This window comes from Bos indicus x Bos taurus, chromosome 26 (assembly GCF_003369695.1).
Source record: "Bos indicus x Bos taurus breed Angus x Brahman F1 hybrid chromosome 26, Bos_hybrid_MaternalHap_v2.0, whole genome shotgun sequence".
NCBI lineage: Eukaryota > Metazoa > Chordata > Mammalia > Artiodactyla > Bovidae > Bos > Bos indicus x Bos taurus.
Window position 1 is genome coordinate 1152364 of NC_040101.1, and position 24455 is coordinate 1176818.

Below are 24455 nucleotides of genomic sequence, written 5' to 3' on the forward strand. Positions count from 1 at the left end.
CAGGAGGGTGGGCAGGGCATGGGGGGACCAGCTCCAGGGGCTGCCGGGCGCGGGGGTGGGGGTGGGGCCTTCTGTACTCGTGCTGGTCGCTCAGTCGCGTCCGACTCTCTGCGACCCCCTGGACTGTAGCCCGCTAGGCTCCTCTGTGCACGGGGTTTCCCAGGCCAGAATATGGAGTGGGTTACCATTTCCTTCTCCAGGGGATCTCCCCAACCTAGGGATTGAACCCACGTCTCCTGCATTGCAGGCAGGTTCTCTACTGCTGAGCCACCAGGAGAGCCCACCAGAAGCCATTGAAACATCCTAAATCACAGAAAACAAAATTTAAATTAAAAATAAAATAAAACATCTAACTGTCCTAGAACTCAGGGAACCTCACAGGAAGAGCCAGGATTGTCCCCACGGGCGCTCCATCCATCTTGTTGGGACTCACAGAGCCAGGGGTTGGGGGAAGAGCTGGACGGGCCTCCCTGACCCCGTCGCATGGCCCCAAACCAGCTGTACCCCAGCACCCAGAGCTTCCCAACTCAGGAGCCACAGTACAGAGCTCTCATGAAAGGGCCCTGGTCACTGGCCCAGAACTACCCCCGAAGCTGGGACACTGAGGCTGTGAGAGGCACGGTCCTGGGGGTGGCGTGGCTGGGTCAGCGAGGCCAGGGTGTTCCCAGACCCCGCGCTCCAGCCCCTGGTTCGGAGCCTCTTTCTGCCCCGACCAGTGCCGTGGGGCACCGGGAGCTGCCGCCCTTCTCCATGTGTCAGCCCCAAGTTCACACTGACTTTACTTACCTTTTCCTCCAGTTCCTTTATTTGTCTCTTCTGGGCTTCTATTCTTTCTTCTAATTCTTTAATTCTCTGCAATGTTCAAAGGAGGAAAATCCTTAATAACCAGAGTATTTGGGAAACCAAGTAGGGAAAGATCTTTCAGAGTTTTCACCCATGCACCTGGTGGGCAAATCCCACAGAGTAGCTGTCACAGCGTCCGCGGGGAGAGGGTGGGGCCTTGGGCTGCCCTCCCCACCGACTTCTGGGGCTTCGGCTGACACGCGCCTGCCTCAGTTTCTCTGACGCAGCCTCTGCGAGTCTGTTCTTTGCTCCAACAGAAGAGCAGGCACCGCCCCCCCAGCCCCGGCCACACTCCCACCTCCTGCACCTTCAGATCACAAATCACTAGGCTAGAGCCCAAGCAAACGGTAAGGGCCCGATTCATGGTCCTTCCCAGACATCGCTACAGCAGCCCAAGGAGCAGCCTGAAGGGTCGTGGAGCCAGTCACGGGGGGCACTTTGCTGGTAAGGGTGACCGCACAGTTGGAGAGCCTAGTTTTCATTGTGGTGCAGAATCGGTCAGATGGACGTGTGTATCCATGCCTGGCCTGGATGCCTGGCCTGGACCCTGGATGAACCTGGGCTCTGACACTGCCCATCTGAAGGGAGTGAGGGGTCCTCACACTGACCACCTCGGATCGGACAGCGAGGGTCCTGGTAGCCAACAGTCCTCTGGTGAGACGTCATCCCTGACACTCATAGGACACCTGGGTTCACCAGTTTATCTGAACACAGAGCGCAGCCACGAGGCTCTTTCCAGGCCACGCTGCCCACGCAGGGGACTGGAGGCGGGTCTCACACACCAAGGCTGCTAGTCTGCCAGGGTCCCTCATCCCCCCTTACAAATGAACTGGCCAGAAAAATGGACTGGCCAGACTGGCCCAAGACCAAGTGCCTGAAGGTCGGGAGAACGTCCCCAAGTCCCAGGCCCAGGGACTACTCGCTGTCCCCCAGACAACACCTTCTCCAGATCTTACCACTGAGGGAGGAGTCAGGGAAGAGACTGGCATTAGGGGCCCCAGAAGGCGGATGTACCACCCAGAGGCCTGGGCAGGACAGCCCAACAGGCTGGTCTGGAACAGGCAGTCTGGGAGGACCCCCCATGGGCAAGGCTACTGGAGAGGACGGTCACTGGGTGTGTGTCCACTACAAGGACACCTGGGAGGGCTCAGCCGGTGGAAGGCCCTGGCCAGGAAGATATGGCCCTTGGAGGCATGGCCACCAGAAGGCGAGGCCACGAGAAGGACTGCCCCAGCCGGTCACCCCGGGCCCTGCGATGCCCCGCCCCTCCCGTAGGCCCCACCCCGCGGTGCCCCGCCCCTCCCGTAGGCCCCACCCCGCGGTGCCCCGCCCCTCCCGTAGGCCCCGCCCCGCGGTGCCCCCGCCCCTCCCGTAGGCCCCGCCCCGCGGTGCCCCGCCCCTCCCGTAGGCCCCACCCCCGCGGCACCATGCCCCTCCCGCACCTGCTGCGCCAGTTGCAAAAGCTCCATGCGCTCCCGCAGGATCTGGGCGTCCCGCTCGCGCAGCTCGCTCATGACCTGGCGCTTCCACTGCTCCACCGCCACCCCGAGCTTCTCGCGCTCCTCCTCCGATAGCAGCTCGGCCACTTTGGCCCCGGCCTCCTGCTGCAGGGCATCGTACAGCATTGCTTCCAGCTCCAAGATGCGCTGGGGGCGGGAGGGGACAAGTCAGGCCTCGCCTTCTTCCCGGGGACTGCCTGGGGCCGAGGCACCCAGCCTGGGAGCCAGGACACCTCCGGACCAGCCCAAAGAGGGGACTGCTGCCTCCTGGACCAGTTAAATGATGTTCTGGAGGGTGGAGCCAGTCCAGGAGTACTTATGTCAAGAGCATCCCTTCCATGCGATGTTTAAGGTGCAATGAAACATTAGGGACGTTGGGGTCAGCAGAATTCAAAGCTGGAGTAGGAGGTTGGCCAAACGGGCGGTGGTCTGGGCAGGCATCCCTTGAGGAAAGACAACAAAGGCTTCTTTCTTTGCTCACAATTTCACCAAACCCTGGGCTTCTGAGTCGCTAAAAAGGAGGAAGGACGGTCCCCACGGGTTTGTCTGCAGTAACGTAGAGGGGCCAGGCTGTCGGCTCTGTGGCCCCACTGCCGCCTGTGCGGGCGACTCGTGCCCCTAAAGCAGCGTCAAGTCCTAACCCCTGGAATCTGTGAACACGGGTCATCTGGAAACAGGGTCTCAGCAGATGTCAGCCAGCGCACCTGAGGCCAGACTGGGTTAGGGGCCTCCACCCACTGACTCGTGACCTTAGAATAAGAGGGGACTGGTGACAGTCACGGAAGATGAGGGGAAGCCAAGTGACGACAGAGGCAGAGGTGGCGCAGCCACGAGCCCAGAACACCTGAGGCCCCAGGAGCTGGAACAGGCAGGCGGGCCTCCCCTGAGTCCTCTGACAGAGCGTGGCCTGGCCAGCACCTTGGGGTCAGGCTTCGGGCCTTCAGACTATGGTGCACACACCTGCCCCACGTCTCCTCCCTTCTGTCTGTCTGTCTGTCTCCCTGCTGCCTGCACACATGGCCTCACCTTCACTTCAAGTCCCTAGGTGCCCAGCCTCTGCCCACCTCACAGCTTCCTCTCCTCCTCTGTCCATGGTACACGACACCCTGCCCGCAGTGCCTGGGTGTGCCGCACTGGCCTAGGCTTCATTGCACAAAGCCCTCCCACCCCCACTTCCAGGCAGCAGGCACCCTCGTCAGCCCTGGCTCATGGTGAGGATGCTGAGGCGGGCTGCAGAGACCCCTGGGCGGACCACCTGCACAAAGCCTGCTGAGGGAGAGACACTGGGGATTCCAGCCCAGCCCTCGCACCCACCGGGGCTCCTTCACAGAGAACCTGAAATGCTGCCCGTCCCCGGTTCAGTCACTCGGTCATGTCCGCCTCTTTGCGACTCCGTGGACTGCAGCATGCCAGGCGTCCCTGTCCTTCATCATCGCCCAGAGCTTGTGCAAACTCCTGCAGTATCACCCCCGTGCTGTCCCCAGGAGCCAAAACACAGACCTCGTTACAAATGATGAGGACTCAGCAGTTCAATCTGGAGCACTTTCAAAGCTTGTTCCTCGGGAAGTTTCACAGCTACAATCTTGAAACAGCCAAATTCTTCCCATCAAAAATCTACCCTCCCGAGAAAGAGAATATTTCCCATCGTATCAGTAGATAAGGATGTCGCAGTCATCAGTGACTGCAGTCCTCCAGCGCGAGCCCGAGAGCCCCGAGGGAGCTCGGGGAGGAAAGAATCGTCAGCCCGCAGCCACTCCCCACGGTGAACCCGAAGGAAGCTCAGGAAGTGAAAAGCGCAGGACAGCAGCCCGGGATGGCTGAGGTGCGTATGAAAGGAACGGTTGCAGTGAGCCCAGACTCTCGCATCTTCCCATACACAGAAAGGCACTAAATTCCTTAACTTAGGTTATCTTGTTTTCTTTAATGCACAATAATCTTTTGATGTTCAGACTACCTGCTCTTTCTTGCAAAACTGAATCTGCCTGCCATGTGGGAGACCTGGGTTTGATCCCCGGGTTGGGAAGGTCCCCTGGAGAAGGGAGAGGCTACCCACTCCAGTATTTTGGCCTAAAGAATTCCATGGACTGTACAGTCCATGCGGTCACAAAGAGTTGGACACTACTGAGTGACTTTCACTCGCCTCCTCTGAGCTGTTCTCTAAGAGTCACTTGAGATGCTGCCTCCTGGGCTTAAGTCCTAAAAATCTCCACTGAATAAAACATAACTATTAACTTTTAGGCTGTGACTGGTTTTCAGGTCGATGCTCCTCACAAATGAATGTTTCCTCTTCAGGCAAAGTGACTACTGGACGTCCTTTTGGCTGAGTAGACATTTTAGGAAATGGGGGGAAAGAGCCCTTTGTCCATGTTATTGTTCTTGACAGCTGCAAAGTCAACTGTCCCCAGTCAGCTGTCACAGCCAGCTCACACCACACATCAGCTGCCACTTCTTAGAGCAAAAGAGCTTAGTGCATTTAAGATAAACTCTGGCTTTCAGATAAAGGCAGCTGAGTGTGGGGCTTAACACGCACATCACAGTGACTTCATCCCAAGCCTGTGGGCGGAGATGGTCTGACCCTGCTCACTCAATGCAGCAGCTTGAGCCACGGCCACCCAGATGCCCAGAAGCTAGCTCTGTGCCCAGGGGCTGCCCCAGGGTGAGGCCCGCCCTTCCCCCTGAAATCCCAGGTGTGGCTCCAGTGCTCATGGCAGGGAGGGTGTGAAAGCTGGAAGGCCCGCCTGCCAAGGCATCCCAAGGTGACTAGGTGCCCCCTCCTGCACGGGGTTCTGTGAGTGGCAGATAAAATGGCTAATTGTCCAGCAGGAAGTGCAGGCTTAACTCGGCATCAAGGGAACCAGGGTTGGGGACTTCCTTGGTGGCCCAGAGGTTAAGCATCTGCCTTCCAATTCAGAGGATGCAGGTTCAATCCCCGGTCAGGGAACTAAGATCCCACATGTTGTGGGGTGACGAGAGAAGCCTTCCAGCAGCAGCATGGGGAGCCCGTGTGCCGCAGGAGGACCCAGTGGGGCCACAAGAGAAAAGAAAGAGAAAACCAGGGTGGACAGCACAGCATGCAGCCTACCTGCCAGCACTGGAGAGAGGGGGCCCCAGACGACGGCCCCCCGGGGAGCAGCCCTGACAGCCATCCCACTAGGGGTGCCCAGCGTCTCCGCGGCCCCACGGCATCCCCCGGGGCTGTGTGACAGAGCCCCCACCCGCCGTCCCAGGGTGACACTTTCTGCTCCTCCAGCCACCTTCAAGGGCCACGGGACAGCACCCTGCTCACAGCATACTCCACAGGCAGGGGACAGAGGCCCACGCCACCTGGAAGGACCGTCCTGCCTGTGACACTGACCTACAGGTGTGGCTTACTGTTGCAGAGGAAGCGTGGGCCCCGCTCCTGCAGGAAGCACCTCTGCTGAGCCCAGTCTGAGGAGCTAAGTGTGACATTGATTCAGGGGCCACCTTGAAACAGAAAGGCTGCCTGAGGTGCAAATGAAGTTTCTTCCCACGTCCTCCAGCTCACTTCAGTGAGGGCTCACTGACAGTAATGGAGAGAAGTGGGCTCTCGGGGTCGACCCCACACAGGGCCTCCCTTCAGGTCTGTCTGGGACAGGTCTCCTGCAGAGCAGGTGGGTGAGCAGCTCGTGATGCTGGTGGACAGGGAGAGATGATGGACAGACACTCAGCTATGCTCCTTTCATTCCTAAAGGCATCGTTTCAATAAATCCTATTTTCTCAGCTCAATTCAAATACCCACTTGACCTCTGCTCATTTGCCTGCACTCCTGGGGCCAAGGGTGGCCAAAGGGGCAGTAAGGCGTCCTCGGAACTCGCTGGGTCAGAGAGTGAGCCAGTCCTACGGGGCACAGGCTCTACCCAGGCAGGCCTGGGTCCACGTGGCCCCTGAGAAGCATGCTGGCCATGGGACACCTTCCCCGTTTCCGCCCAAACCCCGCGCGGCCGGGCGGCTCTCACCTTGTGAGCCTGGTCCAAGCACTGCTTCCGGTAGTCGAGCTCCTCGTCCAGGTAGCCCTTCTGCTTACTGAACAGCTCCTGGAATACAAGGGGACCCGCGTGTGGGCCTCGTGTCGGGGGCGTGGCGGCGCGGGGCTGCCGGCCGGGTGTGCACTCACCTTCTCGCTCTCTAGGTCCACCATCTTCCGCTGCAGGGCCGATTCCGTCTCCTCGATCTGCTGGAGCCACTGGGCACAGACAGAAGGTCCCGACAGCCGTGAGCCCCCGGGTCACCATTCGGTCAGCAGAGCCCACCTCCCCAGCCCCGGGGACACGGCCTGGGGGCATGCCCCGTCCTTCCCGCTCTTCCTTGGGGAGGGAGGGCTCAGCCCCTGCGGGAGTCAGAGCTGGGCGGGTGTCGTGGGCTCCGTGTGCCCAGCGTGCAGGCCAGGTCTGGGCCCCACCTCTCAGCCCCGCCTGGCGTCCAGGGAGCCTGCCTCACACCCCCCCGGGAGAGGAGCGGTGTCAGGAGGGCTGTGCTCCCAGGAGCTGGCCTCTGAACTCCTACTTATGGGCACAGCCCTCCACGCCCTGCTGGAGGCCTGTAGGACAGGGGTGCTCGCTGCAGGCCTACCAGTGGGTTCTGGCCACACATGGGGCGGGGCAGGGGGGACTAGGGGCAGGCGGGTGGTCCCGGGAGCAGGGAAGCCAGAGGGTGGGGAGCCCGGGTGGGCGGCCCCCAGAGGAGGGTCCCAGCAGGGCAAACAGAGGCAGACCAGGCAACAGCAGCGCGGCCACTGGAACGCCCGGCCGTGCGGGGTTTGGGCAGAAACGGGGAAGGTGTTCCATGGCCTGCGTGGTGCCTCAGGGGCCACGTGGACTCGGGCCTGCCTGGGAAGGGCCTGCGCCCAGTGTGACCAGCGTGGGCTCACTCTCTGAATTTCTCTAACAGACCCACCCTGACTCTGGCCTCTGGGGAAATCGGGGCAGAGCTAGCCTTGGGGAGACATGCCTGGTGGGTGCTGTCTGACCCATGTGTGTGCCAGGCCTCCTGAGCAGCCAGGCTTAGTGGACCCTGCCCCCCGCCAGCTTCCATCCCACCCCCTGGGGGCCCCCCCCTTCCAGGGAGAGCATCTCCTCTGAACTGAGCCAGAAAGGACCCAGCCCTCCCCCAAGCGCGTCCGCTGTTACCTTCTCGGCCAAGGTCAGGACTGTCCTGGCTTGTATGACGACCACTTGCTCCTCATTGGTCAGATTCTGCATTCAAGAGCGGAATTCTCATATGGTCAGGGGGAGTGCCTTCTGGGGTGGGGTGGGTGACAGGGCTGGGTGGGGGTGGGTGATGGGCGGTGGGTGGGGTGGGTGATGGGTGCTCAGTTCAGGGGTGAGTGACCAGCGCTGGGTGGGTGGTGGGGTGGGTGACGGGCGCTGGGTGGGTGGTTGGGTGGCTGGGTGATAGGTGCTGGGTGGGTGGATGCTGGGTGCTCAGTGGGGGGCTGAGTGACCGGCGCTGGTGGGTGGTGGGGTGGGTGACGGGCGCTGGGTGGGTGGCTGGGTGGCTGGGTGATGGGTGCCGGGTGGGTGGGTGCTGGGTGCTCAGTGCGGGGGCGGTGAGTGACCGGCGCTGGGTGGGTGGTGGGGTGGGTGACGGGCGCTGGGTGGGGGTGGGTGACCCAGTGTTCGGTGGGCATGGGGAAGATGGGGTCACAGCTAAATGTCACTGTCACTCACAGGCCCTTCCGGGAGGCTCGGACCCCCTTCGCTCTCGGCCTTGCTGACTCCCACCTAGCCTCTGGCTTGCCCCTCTGGCCCTCTCACTGCAGGCGACCATGCCTAAGTGGCCAGGGAGCAGGATGGGACAGTGGGTGGCGGAAAGAGCAGCCAGGCTTCCGCACTCTGTCCGGATTCTTACTCAAAGCCAGCTCTCCTCACGTGCGGCCTGAATTATTAAAGCACCGCTTACAAATGTGAAGCAAAGATCAACATCCCTGCTGCTTCGCCTTCTCCCTGCATGTTTTATTCATGCCTCACCCCAGTGGGCCCACCGGGGTGGTCCTTCTGGGAGGGTGACCCTGGCCTTGGGCTGGCGGGCCTCCTCAGAGGAGGTCCCACCTGCATGAGCACCAGGGGCTGGAGGGGGTGAGCCGGGTTGTCCCCACTGCGGGGCCCAGCTGGGGGCCGCCGGGGGGTCGCGGAGAGCAGAGACAAGGGGTGAGGAGCCTGCCAGGATCGCTGAGTTGAGTGATCCCTGGCTCCTTTAGGAGCCACCAGGGTCGCTGGCATATGAAACTGGCAGTGCGTCCTCTGCCCCCGTCTCTGAGGCCGCATGGTGGCTCCAGGGTACGCAACCTTGGTGCTCCCGGGAGGGCAGCTGCAGGGCTGGGGGACTGCGCAGGCCTGAGCTCGTCCTCGCTGGCCAACACGGCAGCTCTGTGCCCCTGGGTGGTGCCCTCTGGGGCCTCAGTCTCTCCAGCTGTGAACTGAAAGGCTCCCCGGAGCCCTTGGCGGGGCTGGTACTCGGGCTGAGCCCGGAGCACACGGCGAGGACGGCCATCCTACTGTGGCCCGCTGCCTCCGCTGCCCACAGCCGAGGTGGAGCGAGGGCTCCGACCTAGGGTCGGGGGCGCGGCAGGTAGGCCAGGAGGGCCTCCCTGTGGAAGCCAGCCCTCCCTTCCCCCTTCCCGCTTCCCACCTAAAGGGCGGGGCGGGGGCAGGGAGGAGGGGTCCCTATCAGCAGGGCCCTGAACACTCGGAGCTGCTGGGAGCACTGGCCCTGAGGGTGTGCACAAGCACCTGGGTTTTGGTACACATGCGTGAGTGTTTGTGCGTGTGTGTGTGCTTGCACGCGTTTTCCCTCCATCTCTCACGTGAGGTGCACCTGTCCTGTGCTTTGATCTCTCTTGAGCACAGCGAGCAGGATGTGGAGCCCAGGGTGCTTCACAAGGAGACCGTGTACTTGTGAGGGGACCTTGTGAGGGGACATTCTGGGGTGTGCACTGGGGCCTCTGCCAGCACAGAAGGTCCCCCCTCACCATCGGGCGGGGGCTTAACAAGTACAGGAGGGGCCATGGGGGTGAACAGAGAACAGATGGAAGGGTGGCCAGCATGGATGCAGGGACGATGGGTGGAGGGTGGATGGAGGGGTGCAGTCACTCATTCAGCAATTCACATTCTTTTGAGGAACTTGCTGTAGAGATTGGGACTCTGCCCTAAGTGAGATTCGGAGAGTATTCATAGGCTCTGCCCCTCTGCCAAAACTAGGTGGGAAGCTCTGAGTTGGAGCAGTCTAAGTCGGACACGACTGAGCGCTGACGGACTAAACTGAACTGAAGGCACCTTAAGGGCCCCCAGGCCCCAGCCCCACCAAGGATGTGGAACAACTTCAGGACCGAGAGGGATTCAGAAACTGAGAACACGGGGCCAGAAGCGTCTCTGCTGGAGGAATCGGGCGCACTGTGAGAAAGAACGGAGTTTCTCCTAAACGCCAGAGGGCTGGTCAGCAGCTCTGGAGGCGGGAGCTCACGGGGCAGGGGCCGGGCACCGCGGGACTCACAGGGGCCCTGGGCCGTGCAGGGCGGCGCACGGGGAGGCATGCACAAGTCAGGAGAGCGACCTACACTTACGGCGTTGTCCCCCAGCAGGTCCAGCTTCTTCATCAGCTCCGAGACCAGGATGTCCTAGAAGCAGAGAGACAACCGTGCTGGGCCCGGCGCCGCGGCGGGGCGGGGCGGGGCGGGGCAGGCGGGAGGGCGGGGCCAGGGAGGGGGGCGGGGCCAGGGGGCGGGGCCGGGCGTTACCGTCACGCCTTCCGCCTCGCAGTACGCCTGCAGGGGGCTCTTCCCGTCCACGAAGGGCGTGTGGTGGAAGGTGATGGCGGGTGACTTCCTCTCCCTCTCCTAAGACAGACAGCAGAAGGCTGGGCACACGGGGGTCCCCGCCCTCCTGGGAGGGCAGTGCGGGCCCCCCCCGCCCCGGGGACACCGTGAGAATATAAAGTCCACTGAACACAGTTAACGTGGTCTTTGTGAAAATGAGACCCTGGCTGCCGCAGCAGTGGTCACCCCCTTCGGACCTGCCCAGGGGAGCCTGAGTGGACGCTGACGGGAGCAAGTGGGGACCTCCGAGCCCAGATGGCCCCTGGGGACTGGCTCCCGCCTGGGAGCCCTGTCATCTGATGCCCGGAGGGACGGGGACAAAGGGAGGGCCCGGAGCTGTGTGTGGACACTCCTGCTCTGCTTTTTGTTTTCCTCCAAGTGACACGGCAGGACTCACAGCCTGGGTGGCACCGGCTCGGGACAGCTCCCTGCCACGACCACTGCTGCCCCTGCCCCCCACCCCTGCCCCCAGCTCTGCCCCCACCTCCCCACCCCTGCCCCTGCCCCCCCCACCCCTGCCCCTGCCTCCAACTCCATCCCCTGCCCCACCCCTGCCCCTGCCCCCCACCCCATCCCCTGCCCCACACCCCTGCCCCACACCCCATCCCGTCTCCTCACCCCTGCCCCCCACCCCTGCCCCACACCCCATCCTGTCTCCTCACCCCTGCCCCCCACCCCATCCCCTGCCCCCCACCCCTGCCCCTGCCCCCCACCCCTGTCCCCCACCCCATCCGCTGCCCCCCAAAGCCCCACACCTCCAGCTCCAGGATCCGGAACTCCAGCAGCTCGTTTTGGTCCTTCGCATCCTGGACTTCATGTTTTAACCGAGCCTCTTCTGTCTCCATTTGTTTAATCTATAAAACAAAAAACAGGAGGCATCCTGGAGGCCACCGGAGGCCAGCCCTGGCTCCCCTGACAGCTGCTGGCATTGCAGGGACAGCTGACTGGCCCAGGCCCCCCGTCCGGAGCTGTCCCTCCAGGGTGAGTCCACACAGGGCCTTGTGGCAGAGGTGCTGCCCAGGTGGGTCCCCAGCCCTGGGCAGCAGGTGGGCAGGTGGGCAGGTGGGGATTCCTGTCTTTCCAGGAAAGCAGCGGGCCTCTCAAACAGACGGGGTGGGGCGGCTGTACCTTTTCCACAAGCTCCTGATTTCTCCGAAACAGCGCTTGCTTCTCTTCAATCCACTTCATATCCTTGAAAAGGAAATTGAAGTCGAGAAATAAATGCACTGAAGGATGCAGCTCTGATTTACATCACGGTTCAGCAGGACAGAGATTGTGACGAAAGGACTACACCCAGCTTCCGAAGTAACTGAGAGTGGAGCGCCTGTCCAGTGGCTGATGAAAACCCAGGTTCGCCCATTTTCTTGGAGGGTCTCCGATAGAGGTGGACGGCACCCAGGTTTGTCTGAGCCAAGGCCAGGCACCCGCATGGACGTCACAGGTCCAGGGGACCCAAACACGTAGCCAGCGGGAGCCAGGGGGTTGAGCTGGTGTGGAGAGAACAGGTGTGGTGCCTGGGTGATCGCGGGGGTCTCTGCACTGGATTTGAGGCCTCGGGCACTCCGGCGAGGCTGTGGCAGTGAGGTGGGGCAGTCACTCAGGTTCTTGCCCTGGCTGTCCGTCCAGCCATGCACCGGGCAGTCGACACCCCAGGGCCTCTGTGGGTCTGCACTGCACTTGGCTGTGAGCCGGGCCATCTCTCACCTGCACCCTCCCAGCCCCCATAGACATCCTCCGGCATCGTCCTGTGTCTGGACCATCCACAGGCTGGGGGCTGCTCAGAGAACATGGACGGAGGCCCTTCCCTGGGATCTGAGGAGCCCACAGGTGCTGGCAGTCCCAGGGACTGAGGGGAGTGGTAACAAAGCCCTGGGACCTGGGCTCCCGGCCCTGAGTGAGGAGGCGGATGGGAGCTCCGGTCAAGCCCAGAGAGGCTTGGTCAGGGGAATTCGTGCCTCGTCCTGGGCTTACTGTGGAATTCTTCCAAATACACGTTGCTTCCGCTTTTAAGTCTTTTACTGAGGTGTGATATAAACACAGCAGAGGGAGCTGGGGAGCCCGTCTTCAGCGTGCAGACGAAGATTCTCACCAAGTACACACCCGAAGGCCACCGCCCTCACGGGAGCATGGCAGCCCGGGGGCCCCGGGGCCCAGGCCCGCGGGCTCACCTGCCCCTGCTCGGCCAGGGCCTTCTGCAGGTCCTCGATGCGCGCCTGCGCCCGCTGTGCATCCGCCTGCAGCTGCTCACGGGTCTGTAGGATGGGAGGAGACATACATCAAACTTTCCCTAAGAGCTGGGCGGCCCCCTCAGACCTGACTTTCAGGACACTGCCTGCCAACAAGGCGTGCTCTGGAATAAAGGGAGAACTTGGAGGCTTAGCGACTTTGCTTAGATTATAGGGGATGATCTGTGGGTTCATTTGGGAGATTATTTGGGGAAATCCTCACTTACAGGATGATGGAGGAGGCTTGAGCAGCTGGGTGCTGGCCGGAGGGGGTTGGCTTAGTCCCGGGGACGACAAAGACCGGGACACATACAGCCGGGTGGCTGAGCCACCTGCCCGGCACAGCCCCCAGGCACCTCCTTCCCTTCTGGAGCCTCTGGCCGCCCTGGGTTCACCTCCTTTTCCGGACTTCGCTTTCCCTTTCTTCCCCAGAGCCCGTCCTCCTTTAGAAGCCCTGGGCTCCCTGTTGCATGAATGTCTTCTGCCCAGCCCGTCTTCTACGGGCTTCGCCCTCCCTGGAGTTCACCTGCTGTCACAGGGGCCGGGCCGCAGGGCACTTCATCTCGATGGGTGCCCTGGCTCCCTGGGAATGGCTTTCAGGGCAAATGGACGAGAGCGGTGAGATGCCTCAACTCGGGAGGGCAGGGCAGCCCGCCTTGGCCTGGGCCCACCCGCTGCCAAGTGACGGCCAGAGCGGCATCCCTGGGGCCTGACCGTGATCGCAGGAGGGGAGGGCCCGGCCCGGAAGGCGCATGTGTCCCTGCCGAGGCCGGGGGGCAAGCGGGGAGCCCGGCAGAAGCCGGAACGTCGTGGAGTGGAAGTCAGTTAGACCTTAACTTCTCGCTCTGCGTCCAGCGTCCCTCCGACCTGCTCCTGCAGCAACGCGTAGGCCCGCTGCAGGGCCTGGTACTCCATGGTCAGCTGGCGGAACCGCAGCTCTGTCTCCTCCTTGGCCATGCCCTGGAGAGGCGCACGGAGACACCACGTCAGCCACGCCTCTGCCTGGGAACCACGTGGGAGACGGGCCCTGACCCCTGGGGTGAATGGCCGAGCTGGCTGCTCAGATAAGCCTCTTGGGCCAGCAGCTGGGGCCAGGGACTCAGCTGGGGCCCACCTGCCGTGGTCCTGACCCTGCACCCTGGGTGCTGGTGCCCACCCGCTGCTGGGTGGTTCAGGCTGCCCCCTTGAGAGGGTGGGAGCGCTCTGTACCACTCTGCAGAGGGGACCCAGTACAGTGATGTGAAGCAGACAGGGGCGTGTGTGTGAAGGTGGGACAGGAGCAGCCAGGCGGGCCTGTCCTGAAGCCCTGTGAGGTTACCTCCTCCAGGTCGTCGTCTGGGGTGCACGGGGTCTGGTCTGTCCTGTCTGTTTGGTAAGAGATGGAAGAACCGTCGGACTCCAGAGAAGCCTCTTCATCATATCCAAAGAAGGTCTCCACGACAACCGGCTTCTGAGCAAAAGGGACCATGTTAATCCAAACCCAGACCACTGGCTGGCCGAGCTGCCAGCTCTGTAGGGGCCTCCTCTGCTGCCCAGCACTCGGGTGTCTATCCTGGACTGTCCCCTGGTGCTGCTCAGGCCACCAACCTCGACCAAGGCCTCCACTATCTTACCTGGGCTGGTAGAGTGCAGAGTGGGACACGGTCCTCCTAACGGCCTTTCTAGGGGCCAGACAAACCTGTATTTGTGCCTAGGAGTATCTACCGGCCTGTATGAGGATCACTGTTGGTTGTTCCAAAACCAAACCAAAAACGTATTTTGTAAAAAGCAAGTTAGATCCTTTGGGAATATTCTGGGAATGTTCCCAAATCTCATTTAATAAAAATCACAGGTTTACCAAAAAGGACTGTGCCTCAAAGAAACACCCCAGGTCTATCAAGTTCCCAAGGAGTGCGGGTCTGCAGGGAAAGGACACAGGGAGGCCGCCTGCATCCTGATGCAGGCGCCAGCGGTGGGAGGGCCAGGCCCCTGGCTAATTCCTCCTACTCGTTATTACTGTCATGAACCCACGTCTCCTCTTGGAAATTTAAAGGAAACCAGGTTGGGTTTTTTTAATTTAAAGTATAGAGTACTCGCTCTGGGTCATGTTTTGGTTACTTCATAATAACAATTTTTAGAAGTAAGGAAACCATTTTCTCTTCACCTCTGAAGGAAGAGGTTCTTTCCTGTTAAACGACTTTTTAAAAATACACATTTCATGTAGTCGTTTACCTTGGGGAGTTTCGCCATTTTCTTTCTTTGTTTCCGATATCTTAAAAGCTTATCACGTTCCTGCAAAAACCAGTTGAGATTTTTTGAGTTGTTGATGGGCTCTGCCAGGTTTAAATGCACAGGTTAGTATTTCCGGGTCATCATCTGAGCAGACAGGGTGGTCTCAGGACCAGCCGGTGGTCCGCCGTGTTCACCAGTTCAGGGCAGTTTGCTCTGAGAGTTTGGATGGTGCATCTTCCCAGCCTGGGCAGGAACAGGAACCGAGGCCTGGGTCTCTCTGAGCTCACTGTCTGGGGCTTCCTCCCCATCTGGGGTGGAAGGAACCCTGTGGGGCAGGGGGTTGAGGGGCACACACTGAAATGGAAATTTGAGAAGGACGGAGGGCCCAGCCTTCTCCACTCGCCCAGAGGTGACGTCCACACGGTGGAGCCAGGCCTTTTCTCTTCAGAGCGCTAGGCTGCGTATGTGGGACCATGTAGGAGCCAGCCAGGCCGTGGGGGCTGAGTGCCCTGGGGTAGGAGGGGGACCCAGTTCTGAACCATAAATACCACCTGGGACACTGCCCGTTTCCCTGGCATCTGTGCAACCCTAACGGGTGGGCTCTCGGTTACCACGGCGAAGTTTCTGGGCAGGCAGCACTGGGACCACGGAACCACCCCCGCCCGAGTGTGCGGCTGCTTCCAGCTGCACCAGGAGAAACCATAGGCACAGGGGACCCAGGAAGTGGGAGAGTTGTAGGCGGGGACGGTGAGGGGATGGGAGGGGCTGTAGGCGGGGACGCTGGGGGGTGGGAGGGGCTGTAGGCGGGGACGCTGGGGTAGTGGGAGGGGCTGTAGAGGGGACGCTGAGGGGGTGGGAGGGGCTGTAGGCGGGGACACTGAGGGGGTGGGAGGGGCTGTAGGAGGGGATGCTGAGGAGATGGGAGGAGCTGTAGGTGGGGATAGTGGGAGGAGTGCGAGGGCTGTAGGAGGGGACGCTGAGGGAGTGGGAGGGGCCGTGGGCGGGGATGGTGGGGGAGTGGGAGGGGCCATAGGCGGGGACGCTGAGGGAGTGGGAGGGGCTGTAGGCGGGGCCGGTGAGGGAGTGGGAGGGGCTGTATGAGGGGACGCTGGGGAGTGGGAGGGGCTGTAGGTGGGGATGGTGGGGAGTGGGAGGGGCTGTAGGAGGGGACGCTGGGGAGTGGGAGGGGCTGTAGGTGGGGATGGTGGGGAGTGGGAGGGGCTGTGGGCGGGGACTGTGAGGGACTGTAGGAGGGGACGGTGGGGGAGTGGGAGGGGCTGTGGGCGGGGACTGTGAGGGAGTGGGAGGGGCTGTGGGCGGGGACTGTGAGGGACTGTGAGGGGCCGTAGAAGGGGACGGTGGGGGAGTGGGAGGGGCTGTGGGCGGGGACTGTGAGGGAGTGGGAGGGGCCGCAGGAGGGGACGGTGGGGGAGTGGGAGGGGCTGTAGGCCGGGACGCTGAGGGAAGTTGAGGGGCTGTAGGAGCGGCTGGTGAGGGCAGTGGGAGGGATGTAGGTGAGATGCTGAGGGCACTTACTAACACGCTCTTCACGTAGCCAGCGGTCTCCAGGGTCTGGAAGACAGGAGGGACCTTGGAGACTTAGGGTCACAGACCTTGCCCGCGCAAGCCCCAGGGTCCCGCCGGCCCCCAGTCTCTCCCCTTCCCTATGAAGATTCCCGTGGCTCTCCTCAGACCCTTCCCTGAGAGGGCGGGCTTCCCTGGGCTTGGTCCTTCCTCCCTAGGCTGACGCCGCAGGGGGAGAGCCTTCAGAGGCAGGGGTGGGAGTGCATTTGGAGCCAGGGTGCTTTCCTTTTCCTCTTCCCCTCGTGTATTCCTATTATTGAGGGGATGGACGGTCACTGGCCACTGAAGGGACGAGAGCACTGACCTCAGGCCCTGCCGGAAGGCTGGGTGGCCAGAGCCCATCCTGACCACTGGGCGGGAAGTGGCAGAGAGCTCCGCTGCTGTCCTCTCTTCAGCCCCCACCCCACCACCCCCGCCACCAGCAAGGGCACAGAACGACCCGAGCAGCTGGTTCTGACCTGATCTGACCTTGGAGTCCGTCTGGGTCCCACAGACTAGGAGGTGCCCTAATGAGGGTAACTGGATGGGGGTCTGAGGAAGGACTATTGGAAAAGCTGTGCTGGGGGTGGGGGTTGCAGGGAGAGGGGGACGTAGATGGAGGCTGGGTCCCCAGAAAGACATGCCCACACCCCATCGCCAGACCTGGGGCTGTGGCCTTTGGAAATGGGGTCTGTGCAATCTGGCTAGGTTATGGATCTTGAGAGGAGACCATCCTGGGTGGGGATGGGCGGTGCCCAGAGAAGGGGAGGGGGCTGGGAAGATGGCTGAGATCAAAGGAACGTGGTTGGCGGCCATCGGAAGCTTCCTGTCCTCCCCAGCACCCCTGGCGGGAGCCCGGCCCTATCCCACCCTGACTCTGGATCCTGCCTCCAACGCTGTGAGAGGCCTGGGGTGGACACAGGCAGTGTTGCTGCTCTGAGAGCCCCAATCCTGAAGGTGAGGAAGGGGAGGGATTTGGAGGGGCAGGAGCCAACCGCTGGGGAGAGACTTGGCCCATGTTGTGGGTGCCGGGTGCACTGTGGGCATCAGAGAGGGGTGGGTCTGAGAGCGGGGCCAGCGGGTGGGTGGCGCCCAGCGGTCACCTTGGAGAGCTCGTCTATGAGGTGCTGCTGCTCGACGATCTGCAACTTCAGGAAGTCCACGTCCCGCTCGTCCTGACTCTGATCCAGGTCGTTCAGGGAGCTGGGTCTCCGTATGATCCCTGCTCTCTGCCTCTGAAAACCAGACAGACCACACAACATGTGGAGTGAGGTGCCCGACCGCTGAAGGGCAGCTGGGGTCTCCTCACCCTGCCTGCCTGTACCTCAGAAGCCCTGTCACTGGTCACCCCACTGGTCACGGGCCTCCCTGCCGGCGAGCTCCCAGCCCCACAGACGCCCGTGAGACCAAAGCCTTGATCTTGCTATCAGACCTCGCGTAGAAGAGGCTAGTTACACAAAAGTGGGCTCCTTACCATCTCTATGTTCTCCTGGGTGACAAATTTTAACTTGTTTTCCATCCGACGTAAACTGTGGGACAGATCTTCGTTCTTCCGAGTAAGGCGTTTGTTTTTGTCCAGCAATGGCTTGTACTGACTTTCAGCTTCCCTTACACGCTTTAACTGAAAGACAAGATTAATTATATATTACGATGTTTAAAAGCATCACAGAGAACCAGCAGCCTCCAAACAGAGGTGTTAAAGCAAGCAGAACAAGCCTTGTGTTCCATGGAGCTCAGTGGTCTGGCACTGCACTCTGTTCTGCTCGAAAGAGCTACAGGGAAACAGCCCAGTCCGTGAGCCTTCCGCCACCTGGGAGAGCTCATGTCCCAGCAGCCAGGTCACTGGCGAACCTCTGTGGCCATAAGGACTGACGCCACTAGCAGGCGAGGTCGTCACACGTCTCAGACGACACCCAGAACAGAGACACGTGCCCCAGTGACCCAGGGCCGGAATCAGCCAACCAGCACCTCAGCCTGTATCTGGTCCCCTACCTGATGTTGTTAATAAAGTTTTATTGGAAATGCCCTGTCACCATCACTCTTCTTTTTCATGGCAATCTTTGGAAGTGGATGCCCCAGCTCCCCCTCCACGGTAGGCATAGGCCACAGAATTTAGAGGCCCGAGGCCACCCACCAGCTCGTTCCGTTCCTCTGACAGCAGGGCATTGCGGTCCTCGAGTTTCCGGATGATCGCGCTCAGCTCCGCAATCTTAAGTTGGAAACGCCGAGCATCCTTTTCATCCAACTGCTGTTCCTAAAACAAAAATCAACTGCAAATAACTGTTCGTAGACACAGACACAAAAACCATGGCAAGTCCCAACACACCACGGAAACCAAGGCACTTCTGTGTCACGATGGCCCATGATTCTAATGGCTGGGGGCACTGCGGGCTGCACGCTGGGGACAGAGTGCAGGAGCAGAACTGTTCAGAGTGCAGACGGGGCGAGGGCGTGCGGACACATGTGCCGCCGGTGGGCAAGACGCTGAGAAAACCCAAGAAGCCAGCACCATGCTTCACAAGGCCGCTGCCGGCTGCAGCTTTCAAGGTCGGGGAGGGCTGCCCTGCACTGTAGCGGGGGCCTCACTTTCCTTGAATTATAATGTGAACCCAGGAAATGATGTTCAGCTTAAGACTTTCGAAAGTGGGATTCCCAGGAAGAGTGGTCCCTCAAATTGAGTTTCTAAAAAATCACTTCGGGAGCCACTGGAACTTACTAAAAAAAAATCAATGAAACATTTTGATCTGGTTTCAGAATCTCTGGAGTTAATGGGATCTGTCGGGTGCCAGAGCTGGTTTTAACCCAGTTAAGCCATTTATATAACGAGATTGTAAAATGTCATGCTCCATTCTTGAACAATCACTGCCCTAGGGCTGGCTCAGCTCAAACGCAGCTCTGTCCTCAAAGCAAACAGACGCGAGTCCGGGAAGGACCGGGGGACAGTCCCTCATTCAGCAGGTGCAGGAGAGGCGGGGGGCCGACCCGGAAGGACTGTGTGGAGGGTCCGTGGAATGTAGACCCTTTCCAGACTCCTGGGACCCCGCAGAGGGCTCTGAATAAGGAGCGGTGAGAGGAGATGGGTGGGGTCACAGCCCCGCATGGTCACGCAGCCCGAGGCGCGGACAGTGGCGTGGTCACAAGGAAGGCAGGTGCCGGGCAGCTGGTCACGAGCACAGAAACCACGGCAGGATGGTCAGGGCCAGCGGAGGGCAGAGCCTGCATGCGGTGATGGAGCTGCCAGGCCACCTCCCCCAGCAGCAAAGGAGGGCCCCTTAGCAACCTGGGGCTGGTGGTGGAGGCGGGCACAGCTGGAAGCCTGAAGCTCGAGGCCCATGGGAGGGGCCAGGGGAGCGCAAGGCCAGTGCTACGCTGCAGCAGCAAGGAGGGAAGAGAGAGAAGTCTCTGGGCCCTTTCAGCCTCGGAGAAGCCGAGGGTCCCCCTGGCCTGTGGGCTGCAGACATGGGCAGAGTCCCCAAGGCTTGGGCTCGGGACTCCCCAGGGAGCTGCCCACGGGACCACGAGCCGCGTGCGGGGCAGTCTGGGCTCTGGGTCGGCCGGGCGAGTGTGGGAGGTGCTTACAGGGCTTCCCGAGTGGTCTGAGGCGTCTCCTGCACCGCTTGCGTGAGGAAGCTCCCGCCTGGGGCTGCCCGGGTGCCGGTCGGTCTCTTTGACCTGGGACAGCTGCTCGTCTAGAGCCTCTTTTTGGAGCTGGAGTCTCTGGGCATGCCCGGCTTGAACCCCTAACTCTCTCTCCAGCACGAAGACTGCTCTGTCTTTAAATTTTATCTCCTCCATCTACAAGGAGAACAGAACACAATCACACACGCAGGCAGGTAAGATGCAGTTACTGTAGAGACAGGCAGAATGACTTGAGCACAAGCATCAGGAGGGACCCCTGCTGAGCAGCCCTGCCAGCCTCTCGGGCTCTGAGACCTGAAGCAAAGCCTGGACTGAGAGCCGCACGCCCCCGCCCAGGCCGCTCACGACTCCGCGGCTCTGACCAGGCGGGGCCGGCTGAGGCCGCCTGCTCGGACACCGCACAGCCTGCCCAGTCTCCCGGGCTCTTGGCAGGACTCCCCTCTCCCAGCTGGCCTGCAGGGGCTCACCAGCCAGCGGGGTCCACAGGGGCTACCTCTACCTCCCGCCTTCTGCTGAGCGTTGGGCAGAGCAGAGCCGCCTCGGGTTCCCCAAACCCCGTCAACAGGATGAGCGAAGTTCGTGTTAAAACAGGCAACTGCGGACGTGGAGGAAAAGGAGCTGTGAGCCCCAAAGCCCTCGTGGCCTCTGCCTCTCCACTCTGCAGACATCCGGCCCGGGAAGGCTGGATGGTGCCTGGGGCCAATACACACGGCCTCCTGCACTGGCCTCTCCTGGCTCCGAGGTGTGGACGGAAGGCAGGGTTCTGCCCGACTGCAGGCAGAGCTACATTTTAAATTCAGCTTCCTCTAAGCTAAGCCTCAGGTTGGGGGGTGGTCCGTGAACCAGCAGGATCCAGACTGGCAGGGGACCGGAATGGTAGTGGGGGACAGCACAGCCCTGTCCACTCTCCCTAACGTGCTCAAGCTCCTGACAGTGTCTGGCCCTTCCAGACACAGCTGCCGCTGCCTCCAGGCCCCTCCCAGAGGCCACAGGGGTGTCCCTGAGCAAAGGTCAGGCTGGTACCCTGGAGGAGGAGCAGGCAGAACGGCCCCCACGCCACCTGTTCTTCAGAGAAACAGGCCCTGGTGCTGGGGATGTCCAAACAGCACCAGATTCACAAGAGGACTCGATTTAAGACACATTCCACACAGCAGAGCAGGGCAGGCTGTACTGCTACTTTGCTTGCTGTGCTGGGTTTGAATAAGTTAATAAATCAGCCATCTGCTGAAGTCAGCTTGGAACAAAGAGTCGCCATATCTAATTAGCCCAGATCACAGAATTCACGGGCAAGCGATGCGCCGAGCAGAGGAGAAGCAGCCCTCAGCCGCTAAAACCCCATTGCCCGGAGCACAGGGCAAAGTGGAGCGAGGAAGCCCGGTCAGTTAGCAGAAACCAACAGGCTGGTGAAAACACAGCCCCGTTAATACGCGGCTGGTCTCACATTTAGCCCCTTGCACAGACACCTTGGAAACATCTCTGTTCCTTCATCAGGAAGCATGAAAGCAAGGGTCTCCACACACAGTCCCTCTCAAATCAGTGAGTTCAGCAGACGGTTTAGACCGGAAAGCTGACTTCCAGGAGAAGTCATCACACGCGCCACGTAGCATGGTCAAGTCAGACGTGGAGCTCTGTGATCCGCTCACAGTGGGATGTGCGCCGGCTTCCCCCGAGGGCGGGGCTGGATCTCTGAGGATGAAAACGCCTCTGAGATCAGTGTCCGCAGGGGCCTCATGCTCAGCACCTCTTAGCGCCTGAATGCCGAGGGTCTCAACCTGGGGCACGCTCCCGCATCTCCTGGTCCTGCTGTTTGGACTCAGAGGACTGTCTGTGGAGGAGGCGCGGGTGGGTGCATGGTGGGGTCGGCCAGCTGAGGGGGACGCCCTTTGCCACGTGAGGCCCCCACCTCACTCTGGGGACTGCTTCCAGCTTGGGGCGCAAATTCAAACTCAGGTAACGGGACAGCCAGGGAAGGCTCAGTGGGCAGCCCCGCCTCTGAGGGCTGCAACCCTGCATGCATGGCCCCCTTCCTGCAGGTCTACCTGCTGCACCCAGTTGGGGCCGTGGGGTCCTGGAGGGCCGGGCTGCAGAGAGCGGGGGTCACGCCCCATCCCTGCCTGTGTCGCCAGCCACACCCACGTCCACACCCAGTGGACCCCGCCCTCCCCGGAGCCCAGGACGAGGGCTTTCAAAGCTGATATGGAGTCTATCGGCATGAGTCAGTTGGCCCCAGCCACCTGCCCTCACCGGGGCCGCAGCAGTGGCTTCCAGTTGGCCTCCCGTGTCCACTCGTGCCCCCACCCCCAGCCCCACAACACAGCCAGGGAATCGGATCTCACCACTCCCATGCATCCCCGGGTACCAAGAGATTCAGAGTCCTTGCTGGAGGCCACGCGCTTCCACAGGGGCTGCTCGCCTCCCCCAGCCCCACTCCCTGTTGCATGGGTATGAAAACCCGGGGGTCCCTGGGACAATGGGTCCCGAGAGAAGGGGTGCAGGAGGACGCTGAGGCAGGAGCACTGCTCCTGCCTGGGGGAGAGGGCGCCCTTCTCAGACCATCACCCCACCCCCAGCACGGAGCAGGCTCAGAGCGGGTGCACAGAAGCAGAGCCGCAGGGGAGCCTGGGACCCACACTTACCAGCACCGGGTGGCACGAGGCGCACTGACATGGTCTAACCACCGCCCCCCGAGCTGAGGCCCCCTCCAGCTCCTATGCCCCATGACGCCCATCGGGGGTCACCATCAAGCCCAGCACGGCAGCCGCCCCCGGGGACCCTCCCTCCCCGCTCTGGACAGGTGAGCTCACGCCTGCCCCGGGAGGCCCGCTCCCCAGAGAGTGAACAAACAGTGGAGTGTGAGGCAGCGCCTGGTTTTGCCCGTCCTTCTTGGGTTTATAGGATTGTTAGTAGCCGTCTGAGCTGGTAATTTAGTGAGTGCCCGATAGACATCCCTCCTGATTCCAGAATGGCACAGCTCGAAGGTGCCCAAAGCTGCTCCTGGGCTGAGAGTCCATCCCCTCCCCACCTGCAGCAGGCAGCCCAGTCCTCAGAGCAGGTCAGCAGCCCGGTGTGGGCAGGACGCAGGGCACATGCCTGAGCTCGGCGAGGAAGTCAGAGTGGACGGCTGCTTGGCTTCCACTCTGATAGGAGCCACCCCCCACCCCAGACCGAGCTCTCCAGGGACACCATGCAGCTGTCCAGGGCCGCCTGAGGGTCCAGACCCCCTTCTGTAAAGTCCAGGGAGCCGGGTAGCAGAGCCATGGGGCCGCGAGAACAGCAGACGTGGCCTCACTTGGGGTGTCACCTCCTAAGGTCCCCCAGATGCTCTGATGTGAGCCCTCAGGGAGAAGCCCCAGGGAGTCCCTTCCTCAGGAGGGGCCAGCTTGCAGCCCAGCTGGCCTCCTGGTTTCTGTCTGGATGTACCGGCCGGCTTCCTGTTCCCACCCTCCACTCAGCTTCTGTCTGAGACCTCTGTGCCCTCACCTCTGGCCAGCACCCAGCGTCCTGGGGTCAAAACAGGGACCTAATTGTCCACAGCTGGCCTGGCTCCGCCCAATCACCCTGCTCCTGCCCACGCCTGGCCCTGCGGGGGCTCAGCCTCAACCTCACCAGGGCCAGCCCACTGTCTGCTGGCTCTGTGACGTGGCCACAGATGACCACAGCCTCCCCTTTGGACCCTGTGAGCTGCACCTCGGAAGACCCCAAACAGGCCAGAGCCCCAGGGTGAGGGCCAGAGCGGCTCGGACGGGCAGGTGGGACCCAGCCCGAAACGCCAGCCACAGAGGACACGCTGCTGCCCGAGATCCTCTTGCTTTTGGCCACTTGGGGTTGTCACGTTCTTTGCAAAGTGGCTGCTGTGTGTTGAGGTCCACTCTCTCTGGACCCCTCCCTGCCGGGCCAGCTGCCTGCACAGCTGTCCAGGCGGGCTCCCTGCTCCCACATGCAGGAATTCAGCCCCAGGTTGGCCAAACGCAAACACACCAGCATCATGCTGGGCAGAGCCCCTGTGCTCAGGGTGCTGACCGCACGTGGACACGGAGGCCCGGATCTCCCTTCACGCTCCTCGGCTTCCCATTCAGGCGGCCCCCGGCCACCATGCTCAGTCCTTGGGCTGGGCCCCAGCAGGGCTCCTGGGCTCCCCCTTACTCGGCTGCAGCCCTGTGTGCGCACTGGCTGCTGCACAGCTGCTCCTGGCTGCAAGTGCCCTCGCACGCCGGGTTGTGAGTCCAGCACTCGGCAGCGCCAGGGACGGGGAGGAGGGCACTGCGTTGCTGTGCCAGGGACGGGGAGGAGGGCACTGCGTGTCCCACAGGCCACTGCTCCACAGAGCACGAGTTGACCCCTGACCTCCCAGAGCCACAGACCCTCCTCCCAGGCCCAGGGAAATCGTCACCGCCCCCCGGGAGGGCCCGTGCCATAGCCCGGGAAAAAACAATGCTTGGCTTGATGGCTGTAAGGAACTGTGATGATCAAACATCGTCCAAGGTGGGTCACAGCCAGGTCTCTCCACGGGGGAGCCCTGAGACCCCCGTCAGCACGGTCACCCCCAGCAAGGAGTCAGTGGACCTCGCCGTGTGGCCATCGTCCTCAGCTCTGGGCCCACGCCCCTCCTCTGGCCCTAAGCCCCCTGACCCCCACTGGCCCCTG

At 61.6% G+C, this 24455-nt stretch overlaps 1 protein-coding gene across 17 annotated transcripts in view; it reads right to left on the reverse strand.

The window, feature by feature from the left end:
* The window catches only part of JAKMIP3 (Janus kinase and microtubule interacting protein 3), a 90995-nt gene that overhangs the window by 14289 nt on the left and 52251 nt on the right, over positions 1–24455 (reverse strand). For 5 of the 17 annotated variants that reach the window (XM_027528757.1, XM_027528756.1, XM_027528762.1 and 2 more), the window contains exons 4-21: positions 19752–19967; positions 18307–18426; positions 17647–17793; positions 17276–17407; positions 16146–16181; positions 14610–14669; positions 13717–13848; positions 13230–13358; positions 12342–12425; positions 11302–11364; positions 10929–11027; positions 10096–10194; positions 9916–9975; positions 7490–7555; positions 6478–6546; positions 6320–6397; positions 2286–2489; positions 787–852 (exon numbers count right to left, since the gene is read on the reverse strand). In XM_027528757.1, the coding sequence (XP_027384558.1) occupies positions 787–852; positions 2286–2489; positions 6320–6397; positions 6478–6546; positions 7490–7555; positions 9916–9975; positions 10096–10194; positions 10929–11027; positions 11302–11364; positions 12342–12425; positions 13230–13358; positions 13717–13848; positions 14610–14669; positions 16146–16181; positions 17276–17407; positions 17647–17793; positions 18307–18426; positions 19752–19967 (1860 nt within the window). The remainder of the gene's footprint in view (positions 1–786; positions 853–2285; positions 2490–6319; positions 6398–6477; positions 6547–7489; positions 7556–9915; positions 9976–10095; positions 10195–10928; positions 11028–11301; positions 11365–12341; positions 12426–13229; positions 13359–13716; positions 13849–14609; positions 14670–16145; positions 16182–17275; positions 17408–17646; positions 17794–18306; positions 18427–19751; positions 19968–24455) is intronic. The other 12 variants (XM_027528758.1, XM_027528764.1, XM_027528761.1 and 9 more) reach the window with 9 other exon arrangements.